We start from the raw sequence: 16,376 nt of genomic DNA on the forward strand, positions 1-16,376 counted from the left end.
CGTATGGAAATGCATACGTCGGACATATTTTACCCAATCAAGCAATACTACGGCCACTAATTATCTGTGTTGTGTCCGCGCGGAGCTTTACTAACTAAACTCCAAAACGTCATAATTTGACACTCACACTGAACACGCTACGGAACTGATAACCGAATACACAGAAGAAAAAAAATAGAGAAGCCTAAGCTCTCAATTTATCGCTGAGATTTCGCGTCCAATCAGGCGCCGTTCTCCCAACAGCAATATTTCCTACTTTCCTGTTCGAAATTCCCACCCATCCCGAAACAAACGAAGATGAACGAACCGAAAATTTATGACATTACTCTTCGGAAAGTTGTTCAACAACCGGATTATTGAGCTAAGTAACTGTTTTCTATTCCGAATCGAAATGCGAACGGGGGACGCGCAAAAACGTTCACCACAACACACTGAAAAAAAACGTCACCCTAAAAGCTAGTTTGACAGTAGTTCGGTAGACAGCTCCCTGACTAGTTTCAGGAATGGGTTTGTGGAGGGCTCAAATCAGTTTTTTATGTTAATTATTTCGGTCTGTCCCAGGGAACAGCTCTGTTTAACCGAGTCAAACAGTCTGACCACACGGATTATCCACTTTGCCTGCTCCGGTTTTGATCAGGAGTCCCGGGGAGAGGGCGTCACCCTTTGTTTCGCTATCATCGCTTGCTGTTGGTTTATTTGACGATACCCTGATTTTTTTCTGCTCGGCGGATTGGGTATTAATAATGGGCCGCCGCCATGACACTGAGCTGTCAAATTGAGAGCTGGAGAGCGGATTAAGAGCATTATCATAACAGAGTGTCACGTCTGCTGCGCGTTCCGCCAGAAGCGAATAGCAGGTCCATTTGATCGCTCTCCCGGCCACGGCGGACCCGCGCTTTTCTGATAAAGATATTTTAAAGCTGGAGCTTTTACATCATTACCCCGTGGTCCCGAATTGTCCCGCACCCAAAAACCAAGCTAAGGAGGGTAAACAAATATAGCCTCCGGTCGTAAGCGCTTAAGCTTTGACGTTTTTCCCCGCGCCGAAATGCAACCTTAATCTGATTAGCTCGGACCCTTGTCAATTATCGGTAGTTTGGAATTCGCTCGGTTTCAGTTTTTGACAGTTGCGCCCGCCATGGCGGCCACCTTTGTTTGTTGTGTTCACATTATTGTTTGCTTTCACTCGCTCCAAAACAAGTGGCAGCGGGATCGAAGCAGGCGTGAGAACATCAGTACATTCACACTTGTCACGAACTAGGTGAGCAGCTTCGAATCAATTACCATTAATAGTGTCTGTCTGTGTCAAAGTGACAGTTGCGAGCGAGCGAGCTTCGAATCCCCACCGACAGAGGGATCAGACCGATATTATCACAGGTCGCTCCAAAAAGTGGTTTTCGTTTTAATGGCTAATCGGGAGTCTTTTTCGGGCAGATTGTGTGACGATTGTATTAATGTCAACTTTTTTGTTTATGCTTCACACCTTGTTTACTCCAAATCTTGTTTTATGGCCTTTTATTTCCCATCGACCGGGGGGCGCACCGGCCAAATTGGACCGGCTTTTATGAGCTGTTTTTACGAGTTTGACAAATTCGTAATCATCATCAAATCTAATAATTGTGTTTTGTTTTGTTTTTTTTTTCTTTCTTAGGAGGCAAAGGACCACTGCACTTCATCACCCTGCATCGAAGGGCGCTGTTTGAACACCCCCGGGAGCTACTACTGTCACTGTCCGCCGGGTCGAGCCGGGAGACATTGCGAATTCTTGAGGACTCCGTGCGACTCGCCACCCTGTTCCAATGGTAAGTAGTGATGGTTTACCTAATTTTCAAACAGCTAACAATCAAATAAAAGTTTTTGAAATGTTGCAATTCAATATTGATGCAAATTTTCTTGGCAGGATCGCCATGGTAAAAGTTTTTGAAAAACGTTAAATTCCAATCGCTTTCGTAGTTTTGTGTCCATTCCCACAAACGCAGCAACAACCTGACCCAAGTTACGATCCGAAACCAATCAACTCGAAACTCCCCTCGCGAGGTCCAATCAATGCTGCTTGCTAGAAAAAGGTGGTTGAACACCAAAAGAAGCAATTCAATACCGCACCCAATCATGCTTTTCGGTTGCTGACATGTCTGAAGAACTGCCTCCGAGAGCTGGCGGCGAGTCACACCTCGTCAACTCGAACTCCCGGTCTCTATTGAAGGGAGTCCACAGCTTCCCCCCAATCAGAGGAGGTATCTCGCCCAGAAATTGGCAGTTTTGACGTACAACTTAATATTATACAATCAACAGAAGGCACTCGTTCGCGTGCGGATGAATGGGAAACAAAAACCCATAGATCTCATTACCCGAGTCCACACTTCCAAGATTCCACTAGATAGGATTGGTTGCGTTGTGTCGTGTCGTATCAGATCACGATCGTAACCGACGACGGCCAACTTCATTAGATCCAGAGACACAAACACACACACACACGTGACGCGACATGTCATCAAACGCTCCATATTGGGAGATGATCCCGCTGACTGACCGAATGGTTAGGATCGACCGACCGAGGCGAGGGTGACTTTCACTTTGTCCACCCCACTTTTTTAACCGTTTATTGAGGCGGGGAACGGGCCCAGTTATCTCAATCATCGACGGATATTGAACCTCGTCATCTACTCAGGTTGAACCATCCACATAGATCTTACCGAGAGGTCGGTCGGCGTAAAATCCGAAAAGGAGCATGAGTTGTAAATAATGGGAACTGTGGCTGTGGGGTGGTGTTCTTGTTGTTTGGTCCTACGGATACGAACGACGACGACGACAACAGGTCGAACTCCCGGGGCGCGAATCGTAATTGTGTTTTCAGTTTCTCGCGTTTTCGATAATTGCATTCCCTCGTGGTCCTGGTAGACCGTAATAAACCTTTTGCCAGCTAGGGCGCTATTAAATCTGTGAAACTGCCATCTCTTTGGGAGTGTGCCGTACCAGCTTAATAGGAATAGAAGAGCCGGATGAATTAGGTCGATTCGGATCACGGGCAGTTAAATTAGATTTCTTCCGAGCCGAGTCCATCGTGACGGGCTGGATCGATCCTATTGACCCCTGGTAGTCGTTTCTCGTTCAGGCTCTGAAGGCGTTTGAAGGATTTATCCGTTCTCAATCCGTCGGGGGGAAATAAAGAGGCAAATAAAATAAAAATAGATGACCAATTTTAACAACTGATCGATAAGAAGAGGAAGACATGATCCATCTTTTGGAAAGAAGAGGAATGCGAAGTGGGACTTTTTGGGACTTTGTGTGATTTTTTAGAACTTGTATGCACCTTGGACTGAACATTTGATTCTTTTATTTCGGTTTTTAAGCTGTTTTTTTTACCCGCTCAATCATCGAGCTGTCCTCTAAATTGGCTTTTTGGTGTTCTTTCCGGTTGTTTCAAACTGTCCTCTCAACATGCTTATCGGTGATTTTATATTTATGTCAAGCTGTCCTCTCAACCCCTTTAATAACCAAGCTGTGCTCTCAACTCGCTTATCGATATTTTTTTTCCATTTCTATCAAGCTGTCCTCTCAACCCGCTTGATCAAGCTGTCCTTTCAACTCGATTATCGGTGATTTTTAAAAATTTATATCAAACTGTCCTATCAACTCGCTTCTTTATCAAGCTGTCCTCTCAACTCGCTTATCGGTGTTTTATTCCATTTCTATCAAACTGTCCTCTCAACCCGCTTGATCATCAAACTGTACTCAACACTCGCTGATCGGGTTTTTTTTTCATTTCTATCAAGCTGTCCTCTCAACTCGCTTATCGGTGATTTTTTTTTTCATTTCTCAACTCCCTTGATCACCAAACTGTCCTCTAAACTCGCTTATCGATGATTTTTTACATTTATGTCAAGCTGTCCTCTAAACTCGCTTATCGGTGATTTTTTTTCATATCTATCAAGCAGTCCTCTCAACCCGCTTCATCACCAAACTGTACTCGCCATTCACTTATCGGTGATTTTTTCATTTATATAAAGCTGTCCTCTCAACCCGCAAGATCACCAAGCTGTCCTCTGAACTCACTTTTCGGTGTATTTTTTTCCATTTCTATCAAGCTGTCCTCTCAACCCACTTGATCACTTAGCTGTCCTCTCAACTCGCTTATCGGTGATTTTTTTTTTCATTTCTATCAAGCTGTCCTCTCAACCCGCTTGATCACCAACCTGTCCTCTCAACTCGTTTATCGGTGATTTCTTTTCCATTTCTATCAAGCTGTCCTCTCAACCCGCTTATGGGTGATATTTTTTTTCGATTCTGTCAAGCTGTCCTCTCAATTCGCTTATCGGTGATTTTTTAAAATTTATATCAAACTGTCCTCTCAACACGTTTATCAGTGATTTTTTTTTATTCCTATCAAGCTGTCCTCTGAGCCCGTTTGATCGGTGCTTTTTTCATTTTCAACCAGCTCTTCTTTTAACTAGCTTGATCATTTATTTTCCATTTCTGTCCTCTCAACCCGCTTGATCACCAAGCTGTCCTCTCAACTCGCTTATCATTTCTAACAAGCTCTCCTTACAACTTGCTTGAATATTTTTCTTGCCCAAAGCAGTCTTCCTAACTCACTCTGGTGATTCTATTTTGATTAAATTTACCTGCTTTTATGTTCATTTTCTGTTCTTTCCATTTTTTCATCCAGAATGGCACAGAATTGCATTTCACCACATTTAAAATAGAGCATAATTCAATTTTCTTTTTTTTATCTTTATTTAGTAATTTAAAACTTCTTAATTTTTTCCAACAATCGGTTAAATTTGTTGAGCGTGTATAACTTTGACGAGTGTTGACTGACTGACTGACTGACTGACTGACTGACTGACTGACTGACTGACTGACTGACTGACTGACTGACTGACAGACTGACTGACTGACTGACTGACTGACTGACTGACTGACTGACTGACTGACTGACTGACTGACTGACTGACTGACTGACTGACTGACTGACTGACTGACTGACTGACTGACTGACTGACTGACTGACTGACTGACTGACTGACTGACTGACTGACTGACTGACTGACTGACTGACTGACTGACTGACTGACTGACTGACTGACTGACTGACTGACTGACTGACTGACTGACTGACTGACTGACTGACTGACTGACTGACTGACTGACTGACTGACTGACTGACTGACTGACTGACTGACTGACTGACTGACTGACTGACTGACTGACTGACTGACTGACTGACTGACTGACTGACTGACTGACTGACTGACTGACTGACTGACTGACTGACTGACTGACTGACTGACTGACTGACTGACTGACTGACTGACTGACTGACTGACTGACTGACTGACTGACTGACTGACTGACTGACTGACTGACTGACTGACTGACTGACTGACTGACTGACTGACTGACTGACTGACTGACTGACTGACTGACTGACTGACTGACTGACTGACTGACTGACTGACTGACTGACTGACTGACTGACTGACTGACTGACTGACTGACTGACTGACTGACTGACTGACTGACTGACTGACTGACTGACTGACTGACTGACTGACTGACTGACTGACTGACTGACTGACTGACTGACTGACTGACTGACTGACTGACTGACTGACTGACTGACTGACTGACTGGAATTTTTCCTCCTAGACCCTTCTCCGCCAACCGTCGCTGAACCGTCCGGGAACTCACAGATCAGTTCAGCTCGTCTCTCATCTGCTTGGACGCTTTGAAAGGGTCCTTTTGCGAGGCCCGCTTGATTGCCGAATCGCCCTTCGGCGTCGTTTTGCGGGGGCGGCCGGTCAGTTCCCGTTTGCCGGTGCTGTGAAGCGCGTTGAAAACGAAAGTTTTCGACCTTCCTAAGTAGTCGGCAATCTCGCGTTGGCTTTTGCCTGCCTTGTACAGATTCCGGATGATCGCTCGCTGGACCTCCGAGCAGTGCTGTGCCCGACCCATCGCTTTTTCGATGAAAACAGAGTAGGAGGATGGAAATCTTTCTCTTTTGTTTGTTTTCATGATTTACATGATTAATTTTATGGGAAATACTTACCAGGACACGAAAATGGACAAACAACACCGAAAACAACACCTTTTCTACAAATCTAGAGCGCTGAAAATGCCGGAACAGCCGAACCGATGAGCTGGTCTTATTTTATGACGCGACTTTTTTCACCCTCTGACAGCTCTCTGGTCGAGTAGAACAAACGGGTTGCTTTGATTGCAACAAACGTGCAGTATACAAAGTTGGCATACTACAATAAGTGCTTGCCGCTAGGTGTCGCATATTATTATATTTGAATTGGCAGTTTAAAGGTGATTTGAATATTTTGCATTAGAGCGGTCCTATTCTATTGTCCGACACTGTATCTTCATAGATGATTCACGGCTTCAAACCCACGCCAGCCAAGCTTTTATCATCGTCATCAATGCTGCAGGGGTATGTACCAAGCTAGTTAGCCGATCGCCGCAATTATTCCGAACTCCTGCTGGGTCGCCCATTTTCCACATTTATTCTAATGCGGTGCCCACCACACCACTCTAAGTAAGCCTACTGCGATGCGTTACGACCCCGTTTTTTTCTTTGTTGATCAAGCGATTCGTTCACCCCAGGAGCCAGTAATTAATACGTTAGCGCATTGGGGGTACCACCATGATCAGCATCTCATTCTAAGCTAAGCTGAGAAAAGTTCAGTTGAAGCAAACAAAATAACAACTGCTCGCTGTAGGGATAAAAAAATGCTACCTAATGATATTATTATGACGAATACCGGGACATGGACCGACATGAGTCTTCGTAAGGAAAAACGCGAACAGCGCAGTGAGGCAGCAATGAGGAGAAATATCTGTTTTGATAAATTGTTTACATCTTATTCAGCGTAACTCCCCCGAGGAGAGTGAAGAAGAGTCCTACCAACCGACCGAGGGGAATTAATATTTGTCACGGCCCTTTCAGGCTTCGGAGTCCGGACAGACTCAATTGGGAAGCTCGCTCAACGACAATCAAACGAGAAGTTGCTAATGACAACAATGTAAGAAGCTGGAAGTTATGTCGAATATTTAGAAGATTCCTTAAATCAAGAGAAACAGACATGATATGATACATTCATTTTGTTGGAACTTGAGAATTTAATGATTGTTTCTATCGATTTCTGAGGTAAAAATAGAGACGTCCAACGGAAGACGAAACAAAAGACTAGTCGGGAAGACGATGGTGCTCATCAAACGAAGCTTCTACGCTAAGCTGAGAAGAGTTTCCTCCGACGATTGACCAAATGAGTTCATAATTATCGTACAAAATAGCAAATACTTTGCGGGTATTGAAACGAAATGAAGGAAACAAATACTGGAAAATTCCTTTTCCTCACCTTGCCTGTGTCTGCATGTTCTCATCTACAGAAGCGTGTAAGACGATGATGGCGTTCTTTTGACGATGATGGGAAGCGGGCGACAACAAATCACTTCATCAACGGATGCATCTCCGTCCGTTCCGGGGCGAGAAAAAGATGATAAAGTAGCCAACACGTTGCAGTTAATTGCATTGTTTGAACAAGCCTTTTTCTCTGGAGTGTCTTTCAGTGCTTTGGCATTGCTCCAACTTCTGCAACTTCTTTCGAAGATATTCCCTAGAATTTCTCATCATTGTGTAGGGTTGGCTCTAATGAAGTAGTTAGACTGGAAACACAACCTCTCCTCGCCCGATCCGAAAACAAAACCTCCACCAACGGCCCATTAATTTATTACCTAATTGCAACTTTTTAATTTCATTTGCGTCTTGAAAAAAAAACTCCACGCTGATGCTCCCCGCAAATGATAAATGATTTTTCTAAATGTTTCGTTTTCTTCGTTTCAGACGGCTGTACAATGCCGATGACAAATGAAACTTCGGCGGCAATCTCCGGATCCTCCCCGTCCGCGGCGGCATCAGCAGCCGCAGCCATGTTGACCCCGTGCAGTGGCCGTGGGAAGTGTGAAACCGGCTCGCTCGGCTCGAGCTGTATCTGTCAGGCCGGTTTCACCGGGACCTTCTGCCAGTATAGTGAGTATATTTTTTCGGCTAAATGTTTGACATTTCGTCCTATCAACCAGTGCCATCTGCCTCGATCGTCATCGATCGGCGGGGCCATAAATCACCCTTTGTCTAACATAAATCAATCCTATCTTACCTCACCCGCGCGCTCACAGATGTCAACGAGTGTATCTCGAACCCGTGCAAAAACAATGGCATTTGCATCGACGGGGATGCGGACTATAGCTGCGAGTGTCCTCCGGGCTGGACCGGCAAGAACTGTGCCGATCGGGCCGTCCAGTGTCTGCCCGGCCAATGTCTCAATGGAGGAAGCTGTGTGGTGTCTCCGATTTCCAGGATATCCCAGTGCCGATGTTCACAGGGGTGGGGTGGATCATTTTGCAACGAGCCGGTGGACCAATGCCAGGGACAGCCCTGTCACAACGGTGGGACCTGTGAGTCGGGACCCGGCTGGTTCCGGTGTCTTTGTGCCCGAGGATTTTCCGGTCCGGACTGTCGGATCAACGTCAACGAATGCTCACCGCAACCCTGTCTAGGGGGAGCTACCTGCCGGGATGGGATAGGTGGTTTCACGTGTTTATGTCCGGTTGGGCGAAGGGGCGTCCGCTGTGAAATTCGTAAGTTTTTCTTAGGTTTGTCTCTAAAAATATATCCAACTAATGAGAATTTCTTTTCAACAGTTCTATCGGACCCGCGTTCGGTGTGTTCGAATACTACCACCAATTCTCCGTACGATCCACTGATCAACCAGGACACGCCCAGCACCGTTCCTGCGGTGATGGACGAAAGCAACTGCAACTCGTGCGTTTGCGCCAACGGGAAGCCCCGGTGCTCGAATCTCTGGTGCGGATTGAAGAACTGCCTTAATCGGAACGTGTCCGGTAATGCCTGCGAAAGTCATCAGGTTTGTGTCCCGGCTGCTCAGGAAAGCTGCCTTTCGCCACCGTGTACTCCCCGGGGTGATTGCCGAACCTTTGAACCCTCTCGGAGGGTGGCGCCGCCTAGAATTCCAGCTCCCATCGACTGTTGGCCCAATCAGGTAAAAACCTTCAACAAATTTTAAAAACCAAACGGGTTTGATTGACGTTTTATTGCTCTTCGCTAGGCTACTCTGGGTTCTCAATGTGCTCGAATTTCAATCCTGCTGGAACTGAACCGGCTTTCGCGGGGAACTTCGGTGGACGGAATGTGCCACGTGCTGCGACTTCAGCTGGGCGAAAAGCTGATCAAAAGTCCTACCTTCGATGTGACGGTGTTCATCGTTCTAATGTGTGATCTCAAAGCCGGTACTAACGACACGGTTGAAGTGACTCTGGTGAGTCCGCGCCTTACCCCTTTCAAGGAAAAAAATTTCACTAATCAACCAATTTATTCTCTCCCTCAGTCCACACCCACCGACAGTAACGGATCGGTTTCCCTGACGGAAGCAGTTCGGTTGCTGGCCGAAATCCTTTCCCGTCAGCAAGGTGTCCAGAACGATTCCTTCCAGATGGATCTCGTGGAGGCCGCTCCTCTAACGTCGATCCTAGAGGTCAAGGTAGAAACCGCGCTCATCAACGAGTCCACCAGCGGTTCAAACTATCTGATAGCGATCGGGTTCGGGATCGCCATCGTAGCGCTCTGCGTAGGTGCCTTCGTAGCTCTGGTGTGGCGTCAAAAGCTGCAAAGTCACAGTGGTTCCGGAGTGAATCTGACCCCACATCTGGACCTCTCCCGAGGTCACGAGGAGGAAAAGAGCAACAATCTTCAGAACGAGGAAAACTTCCGACGCTACGCCAATCCCCTCAAAGGGAGCCTAAGTTCGCTTCGCGGGGCCATGGAACTTAGCCTGAATCCGGCGCCAGAAATCAATCAAATTGCTGGCCCCAGCACCCTGCATCGATCTCAGCAACTGTATCCGAGCAGCTGCGGTCCGGATCCGACCGAGTTCGAGAAGGACTCGGACAAGCAGAAGGCCGCCCACCGGAATTCGCACATTCTGCTGCACAAGACGCAGAATGCCGATGTGATCACCAAGAACATTGCCTGCTCGATCGAGGCCCAGCACAAGGACTTTGGTAAGCGAAGTATCAACGAGGTGGCGCCACCGTCCTCGTCGTCGCTGAGTGCCGGCGTCAATAGTGGTGCTGTGACGGGGTCCAATCTCTCCGCCCCGAGTAGTAACGTAGCTGTGCCAAATTCACCTGCCATTAGAAGTCCCACGCCCTCGGGGATCACGCCCGAGTCCGACCTGCTAACGGTGCACGTGTGAAATGGGGGTTCTTCTTCCGGAAGTGGAGAGCAATACTAGAAAGTGAGATTCTCATTTTTTCAAACGCTAGAATTTATTAAGTTTAATTCAATGAACAAGTATTTATTTGCCTTTGCATTAAAAGAGCGCCGAGGACAGGACGCGTCCGATCCTGCCCACAGAGATTCAATCAACTGTATTTGTAAATATATGTGTTCCGCTGTAAAGAAACGTGTTCGAGCGAGCTATCATCCCGTGATGTCGTGTGAGTGTGAGTTAAAAAGTTGTATCTTCGAACTTGAAGTAAGTTCTTAACGTAGCGCAAAGACATTCTCGTTGCAAGCGAGAATTGCCGTCAAACTCCGTACTTTTGCCCCGTTGTTGGTTAGTTTTAGTTCTCTTTTCTTTGGTGGTTTTTAGTCTGAACGAAAAAAAGTTTACTTACAGAAGGCGTCTTTTTTTTTAACTTGGTTCGACACAAATCAACAAAATCGACACAATTTTTTTAAATTTTCGACGTTGTTTCTAGCACGGGTTGATTTTAATTTTTTACCTGAAAGCTGGTAGGCCATGACCTACTACGATTATTTTTCTATTTACTTTGACTTATCAAGCACTAAAAAAATCAACTAGAAATTTTTCAAAACAATTATGTTATAGAATCTTTTAAAACGTGCAATTTCGGAATCTTTCAATCTCAGAAAAAAAATCATCAAAAACCAAGAAAAATAACCAACACAAGGGTCTCGTGTGTAAATTGTGTCACTTTTGTTCCGCGCCTGCTAGCAAAGTGGCTACAGTTTATCAATGTAATGTGATATTAAATAAGGAGAATATAAATAAATATGCATACTTTTAGGCAAACAACGAAGGACGCGATAAAAAAAACGTATAATGAACATTTAGCGCTATTTTTTTTACCAGACGAAGCCACTTGCAGCTAGAAGTGGTGGAAAACAACATTCCATGAAAATACTGAAAAACAAAACTCATACAAACGGAAGTCAAGGCCATTGTTTTTAAATGTGAACAAACGAAATCTTCCAGTGATTCAGTTAAGCGATAATTTGTACGTACATAAATAAAAAAAACAAAACAAACTAATCTAGCGTAGGACTTTTAGTTAAAAGATTATAGGAATCCAATTTGTTTCTCATTTAGATAATCGTTTTATCTAGGTTGTACTGTATAGAGAGAAGTGAACACTGCATAAAAATAGTTCCTTGTTTTAAATAGTTTTTTATTATTATTTAAAAAGAGCTTGATTTTATTTTACACATCGAAAAATAACTAAGCTAAAAGATTGAAATCTTCAATTTCATCCCATTAAAAAGGAAAATTATGTAAAAAAATTTACGAAATAACAAGCAACGATTAACGGAACATCGAAGCGCATTGTAGATAACTCAAAAAATCATTAAAATAGCCTTACCGTGTAAAAAAAACCGAATCGCACAGCAAGCGGTTTCCAAACAAAAAAAACAAATAGCTGAAAAAGGCAAACGGTTTTTCGTAACACTTTCTCAAACGGGAGATTTGTTACAAACTATGAGAAACTGAAACCCTGAGCTACTATTAAACATTTAAAATTTTCTGTAAATAGTGAACAAACACAAATCTATTGTAATATTTAACATGCCAGCGAACTCTTATTACAGCCTAACGTAAGATCTATATTTACCTTAGGTCGTTTGCCAATAACAGTCGGGAAACAAGTGTTGGGAGGTTTTTATTCGATCATACTTAGCCCTCGAAAAACTTAAACGAAAAAAACGACACTCTCACAGAGTAATCTATGTACATGGTACTTAACGCGAGCGGTAAACAAAACACAGAAAAAAAAACAAACAAACCACAGCAAACGTCAACGTTGACAGGTTCGTTCGGGAAAGCGAAACATCTTCTTATAGGAAAAAATAGAAAAAAAAACAACCCAGTGCATAAAAAACGTGAGCAATAAAAAGATTTTTTATATTCTTTAAATAAAAGTTGTTTCAATTATGTTCTGGCCATTTGTGGCTGAAATGAGTTGAGAAAGAACTTCGCCTCCTTCCCATTCCCTCCATCATCCCGTCATCATTTCTCTAATTGAGCGTTTCACGGTTTTGTTTTTTCTGCTTTGCGCAAATTGCAGCCTATTGTAATGTGCATTCGCATTCTCCCTTTCTCTGGAGCTGCTTCTTGTTTCGGTTTCTGCCTTTCTTCTGTTGCTTCTTGATGTGGCGCAGCTCCTCAAGTGCAATGTCGAGAATTGTGGCAGGTTTCCTGTAATAGCTGGAAACAGCCACGACAATAACAACAACAACAACTGCGACCACCGTGTAACCTGTTTCGGATTTTTGTTATTCACCTTGCTGCATCGCAGAAAGAAACGAAAATATTAAAAATCAGCTTGACTTTATAGGCTACTTGGAAGCGCCTAGGAAAGTTTTTGAAAAATTATAAAAAATCTGAAGAAATTCATTTTTTTTTTGTCATTTTTGCAATATTTGTCATTTTTGTCATTTTTGTCTTTTTTGTCATGTTTGTCATTTTTGTGTCATTTTTGTGTCATTTTTGTGTCATTTTTGTGTCATTTTTTTGTCATTTTGGTTTCATTTTTGTGTAATTTTTGTGTAATTTTTGTGTATTTTTTGTGTAATTTTTGTGTAATTTTAAGATAATTTTTGTGTAATTTTTGTGTAATTTTTGTGTCATATTGTTGTAATTTTTTTGTCATTTTTGTGATTTTTGTCAATTTTGTCATTTTTGTCATTTTTGTCATTTTTGTCATTTTTGTCATTTTTGTCATTTTTGTCATTTTTGTCATTTTTGTCATTTTTGTCATTTTTGTCATTTTTGTCATTTTTGTCATTTTTGTCATTTTTGTCATTTTTGTCATTTTTGTCATTTTTGTCATTTTTGTCATTTTTGTCATTTTTGTCATTTTTGTCATTTTTGTCATTTTTGTCATTTTTGTCATTTTTGTCATTTTTGTCATTTTTGTCATTTTTGTCATTTTTGTCATTTTTGTCATTTTTGTCATTTTTGTCATTTTTGTCATTTTTGTCATTTTTGTCAGTTTTGTCATTTTTGTCATTTTTGTCATTTTTGTCATTTTTGTCATTTTTGTCATTTTTGCCATTTTTGTCATTTTTGTCATTTTTGTCATTTTTGTCATTTTTGTCATTTTTGTCATTTTTGTGTCATTTTGTGTCATTTTTGTGTAGTTTTTGTGTCATTTTTTGTAATTTTTGTCATTTTTTTTGTCATTTTTGTGTCATTTTTGTGTCATTTTTGAATCACTTTTTTGTCATTTTTTTTGTTATTTTTGTTTCCTTTTTGTCATTTTTGTGACAATTTTGTGTCATTTTTGTGTCACTTTTGTGTCACTTTTGTGTCGTTTTTATGTCATTTTTGTGTCATTATTGTCAATTTTATCAATTTTGTCATTTTTGTCTTTTTTGTCATTTTTGTGTCATTTTTTTGTCATTTTTTTGTCATTTTTTTGTCATTTTTTTGTTATTTTTGTGTAAATTTTGTGTCATTTTTGTGTCATTTTTGTGTCATTTTTGTCATTTTTGTCTTTTTTGTCATTTTTGTCATTTTTGTCATTTTTGTCATTTTTGTCATTTTTGTCATTTTTGTGTCATTTTTGTGTCATTTTTGTGTCATTTTTGTGTCATTTTTGTGTCATTTTTGTGTCATTTTTGTGTCATTTTTGTGTCATTTTTGTGTCATTTTTGTGTCATTTTTGTGTCATTTTTGTGTCATTTTTGTGTCATTTTTGTGTCATTTTTGTGTCATTTTTATGTCATTTTTGTGTCATTTTTGTGTCATTTTTGTCAGTTTTGTCATTTTTGTCATTTTTGTCATTTTTGTCATTTTTTTCATTTTTGTCATTTTTGGAATTTTCGTAATTTTTGTAATTTTTTTCATTTTCGCATTTTTGTAATTTTTGTAATTTTTGTCATTTTTTGTCATTTTTGTCATTTTTGTCATTTTTTTCATTTTTTTCATTTTTGTCATTTTTGTCATTTTTGTCATTTTTGTCATTTTTGCCATTTTTGTCATTTTTGTCATTTTTGTCATTTTTGTCATTTTTTTCATTTTTGTCATTTTTGTCATTTTTGTCATTTTTGTCATTTTTGTCATTTTTGTCATTTTTGTCATTTTTGTCATTTTTGTCATTTTTGTCATTTTTGTCATTTTTGTCATTTTTGTCATTTTTGTCATTTTTGTCATTTTTGTCATTTTTGTCATTTTGGTTATTTTTGTCAGTTTTGTCATTTTTGTCATTTCTGTCATTTTTGTCATTATTGTCATTTTTGTCATTTTTGTCATTTTTGTCATTTTTGTCATTTTTGTCATTTTTGACATTTTTGTCATTTTTGTCATTTTTGTCATTTTTGTCATTTTTGTCATTTTTGTCATTTTTGTCATTTTTGTCATTTTTGTTATTTTTGTTATTTTTGTCATTTTTGTCATTTTTGTCATTTTTTTCATTTTTGTCATTTTTGTCATTTTTGTCATTTTTGTCATTTTTGTCATTTTTGTCATTTTTGTCATTTTTGTCATTTTTGTCATTTTTGTCATTTTTGTCATTTTTGTCATTTTTGTCATTTTTGTCATTTTTGTCATTTTTGTCATTTTTGTCATTTTTGTCATTTTTGTCATTTTTGTCATTTTTGTCATTTTTGTCATTTTTGTCATTTTTGTCATTTTTGTCATTTTTGTCATTTTTGTCATTTTTGTCATTTTTGTCATTTTTGTCATTTTTGTCATTTTTGTCATTTTTGTCATTTTTGTCATTTTTGTCATTTTTGTCATTTTTGTCATTTTTGTCATTTTTGTCATTTTTGTCATTTTTGTCATTTTTGTCATTTTTGTCATTTTTGTCATTTTTGTCATTTTTGTCATTTTTGTCATTTTTGTCATTTTTGTCATTTTTGTCATTTTTGTCATTTTTGTCATTTTTGTCATTTTTGTCATTTTTGTCATTTTTGTCATTTTTGTCATTTTTGTCATTTTTGTCATTTTTGTCATTTTTGTCATTTTTGTCATTTTTGTAATGTTTGTCATTTTTGTCAATTTTGTCTATTTTCATCAATATTTTCAAATTTCAGGACACGCAGAACAATTTTGGATTATTTCGTATCTAATTTTCGTTGATTAAACTCGCTTTTAGACAAATTTAATGACCCGGATATTTTTCTCAGTAACACGATCCACTGAACTAATTAAGCGTGAAAGGGGCGCCAATCACTTGGCTTGTCCGCTTACCCAATCCCGAGCCTACATACACGCTAAACCAATCAAATGAGCCGGAAAAATCCCAACAACTGCCAAGAACACGCAAAGATCGCATAGCATGTTTACAAGAATATCCTGTCGCCTCAGATTACCAACCTTAGGGGTGTTACAAAAAAAAAATAACAAAACTCGAGCACAACCAAACAACACCCAGAAGGTATGAAGGTAGGTGATGATCAAAGGAGCCTGGTTTACCTCTGTTTGTAGGGTTCTTTCATCGGAGTTATGCTTTTGTGTCGCGCTGTCTTGTCCGATGTCGTTACGCTCCATTGCAGCTATCCTATCGGATCTCCCGTCCCATTGCCTACTGTGGTAGAAACTGTTGTTGCTAAACAAGTCGCAAAACTTTAGGGCAAGCCTACCGAACTAACCGCTCGAATTGAGCCAGCCGCCCCGGGAGGAAATTTATTGCGAAATTGAAATTTTCGAACAATGTTTGTGCTTGTTCAATTATGTATGATGAAGTGTTTATTTATTTGTTATTAATTTCGACTGAATGCCTTTGGGGTGCACGCCGTAATAGATCTCTTTGGAAGTCGGGTTGAAGTCGAACAATAAACTAGGCGACTAGGTACACATACATACATAGATGGTGTTAGTCCGCTAGGCTAGTTTTGCTCCAAGGGATCGCCATATTTGGCAAGGCCCAATTCTTCGGACGGACTTTCTATTCTCGCCTTGCCGTTCGGGAAGATGCCATGCGATTCCCTGGAACATTACCAGAACCCACCAGCTCCGGTTAGGCTCGTCCATCGATGACAAGTAGATAAATTTTAGATTTATTTTTCAATTGTTTACGAGGGGCTCTCGTTAGGAGCTTTATTTTTT

The 16,376-nt window shown here is 40.8% G+C and overlaps 1 protein-coding gene across 1 annotated transcript in view; it reads left to right on the forward strand.

Annotated features, from left to right (window-relative positions):
- The window catches only part of LOC129745127 (protein serrate-like), a 140,439-nt gene extending 128,234 nt beyond the window's left edge, over positions 1 to 12,205 (forward strand). The window contains exons 13-18 of the mRNA XM_055737993.1: positions 1,652 to 1,802; positions 7,850 to 8,035; positions 8,182 to 8,643; positions 8,707 to 9,065; positions 9,132 to 9,341; positions 9,411 to 12,205. Of these exons, the coding sequence (XP_055593968.1) occupies positions 1,652 to 1,802; positions 7,850 to 8,035; positions 8,182 to 8,643; positions 8,707 to 9,065; positions 9,132 to 9,341; positions 9,411 to 10,277 (2,235 nt within the window). The 3' untranslated portion in view covers positions 10,278 to 12,205. The remainder of the gene's footprint in view (positions 1 to 1,651; positions 1,803 to 7,849; positions 8,036 to 8,181; positions 8,644 to 8,706; positions 9,066 to 9,131; positions 9,342 to 9,410) is intronic.
- The last annotated feature ends 4,171 nt before the right edge of the window (positions 12,206 to 16,376 follow it).

This window comes from Uranotaenia lowii, chromosome 1, assembly GCF_029784155.1.
Source record: "Uranotaenia lowii strain MFRU-FL chromosome 1, ASM2978415v1, whole genome shotgun sequence".
Taxonomy (NCBI): domain Eukaryota; kingdom Metazoa; phylum Arthropoda; class Insecta; order Diptera; family Culicidae; genus Uranotaenia; species Uranotaenia lowii.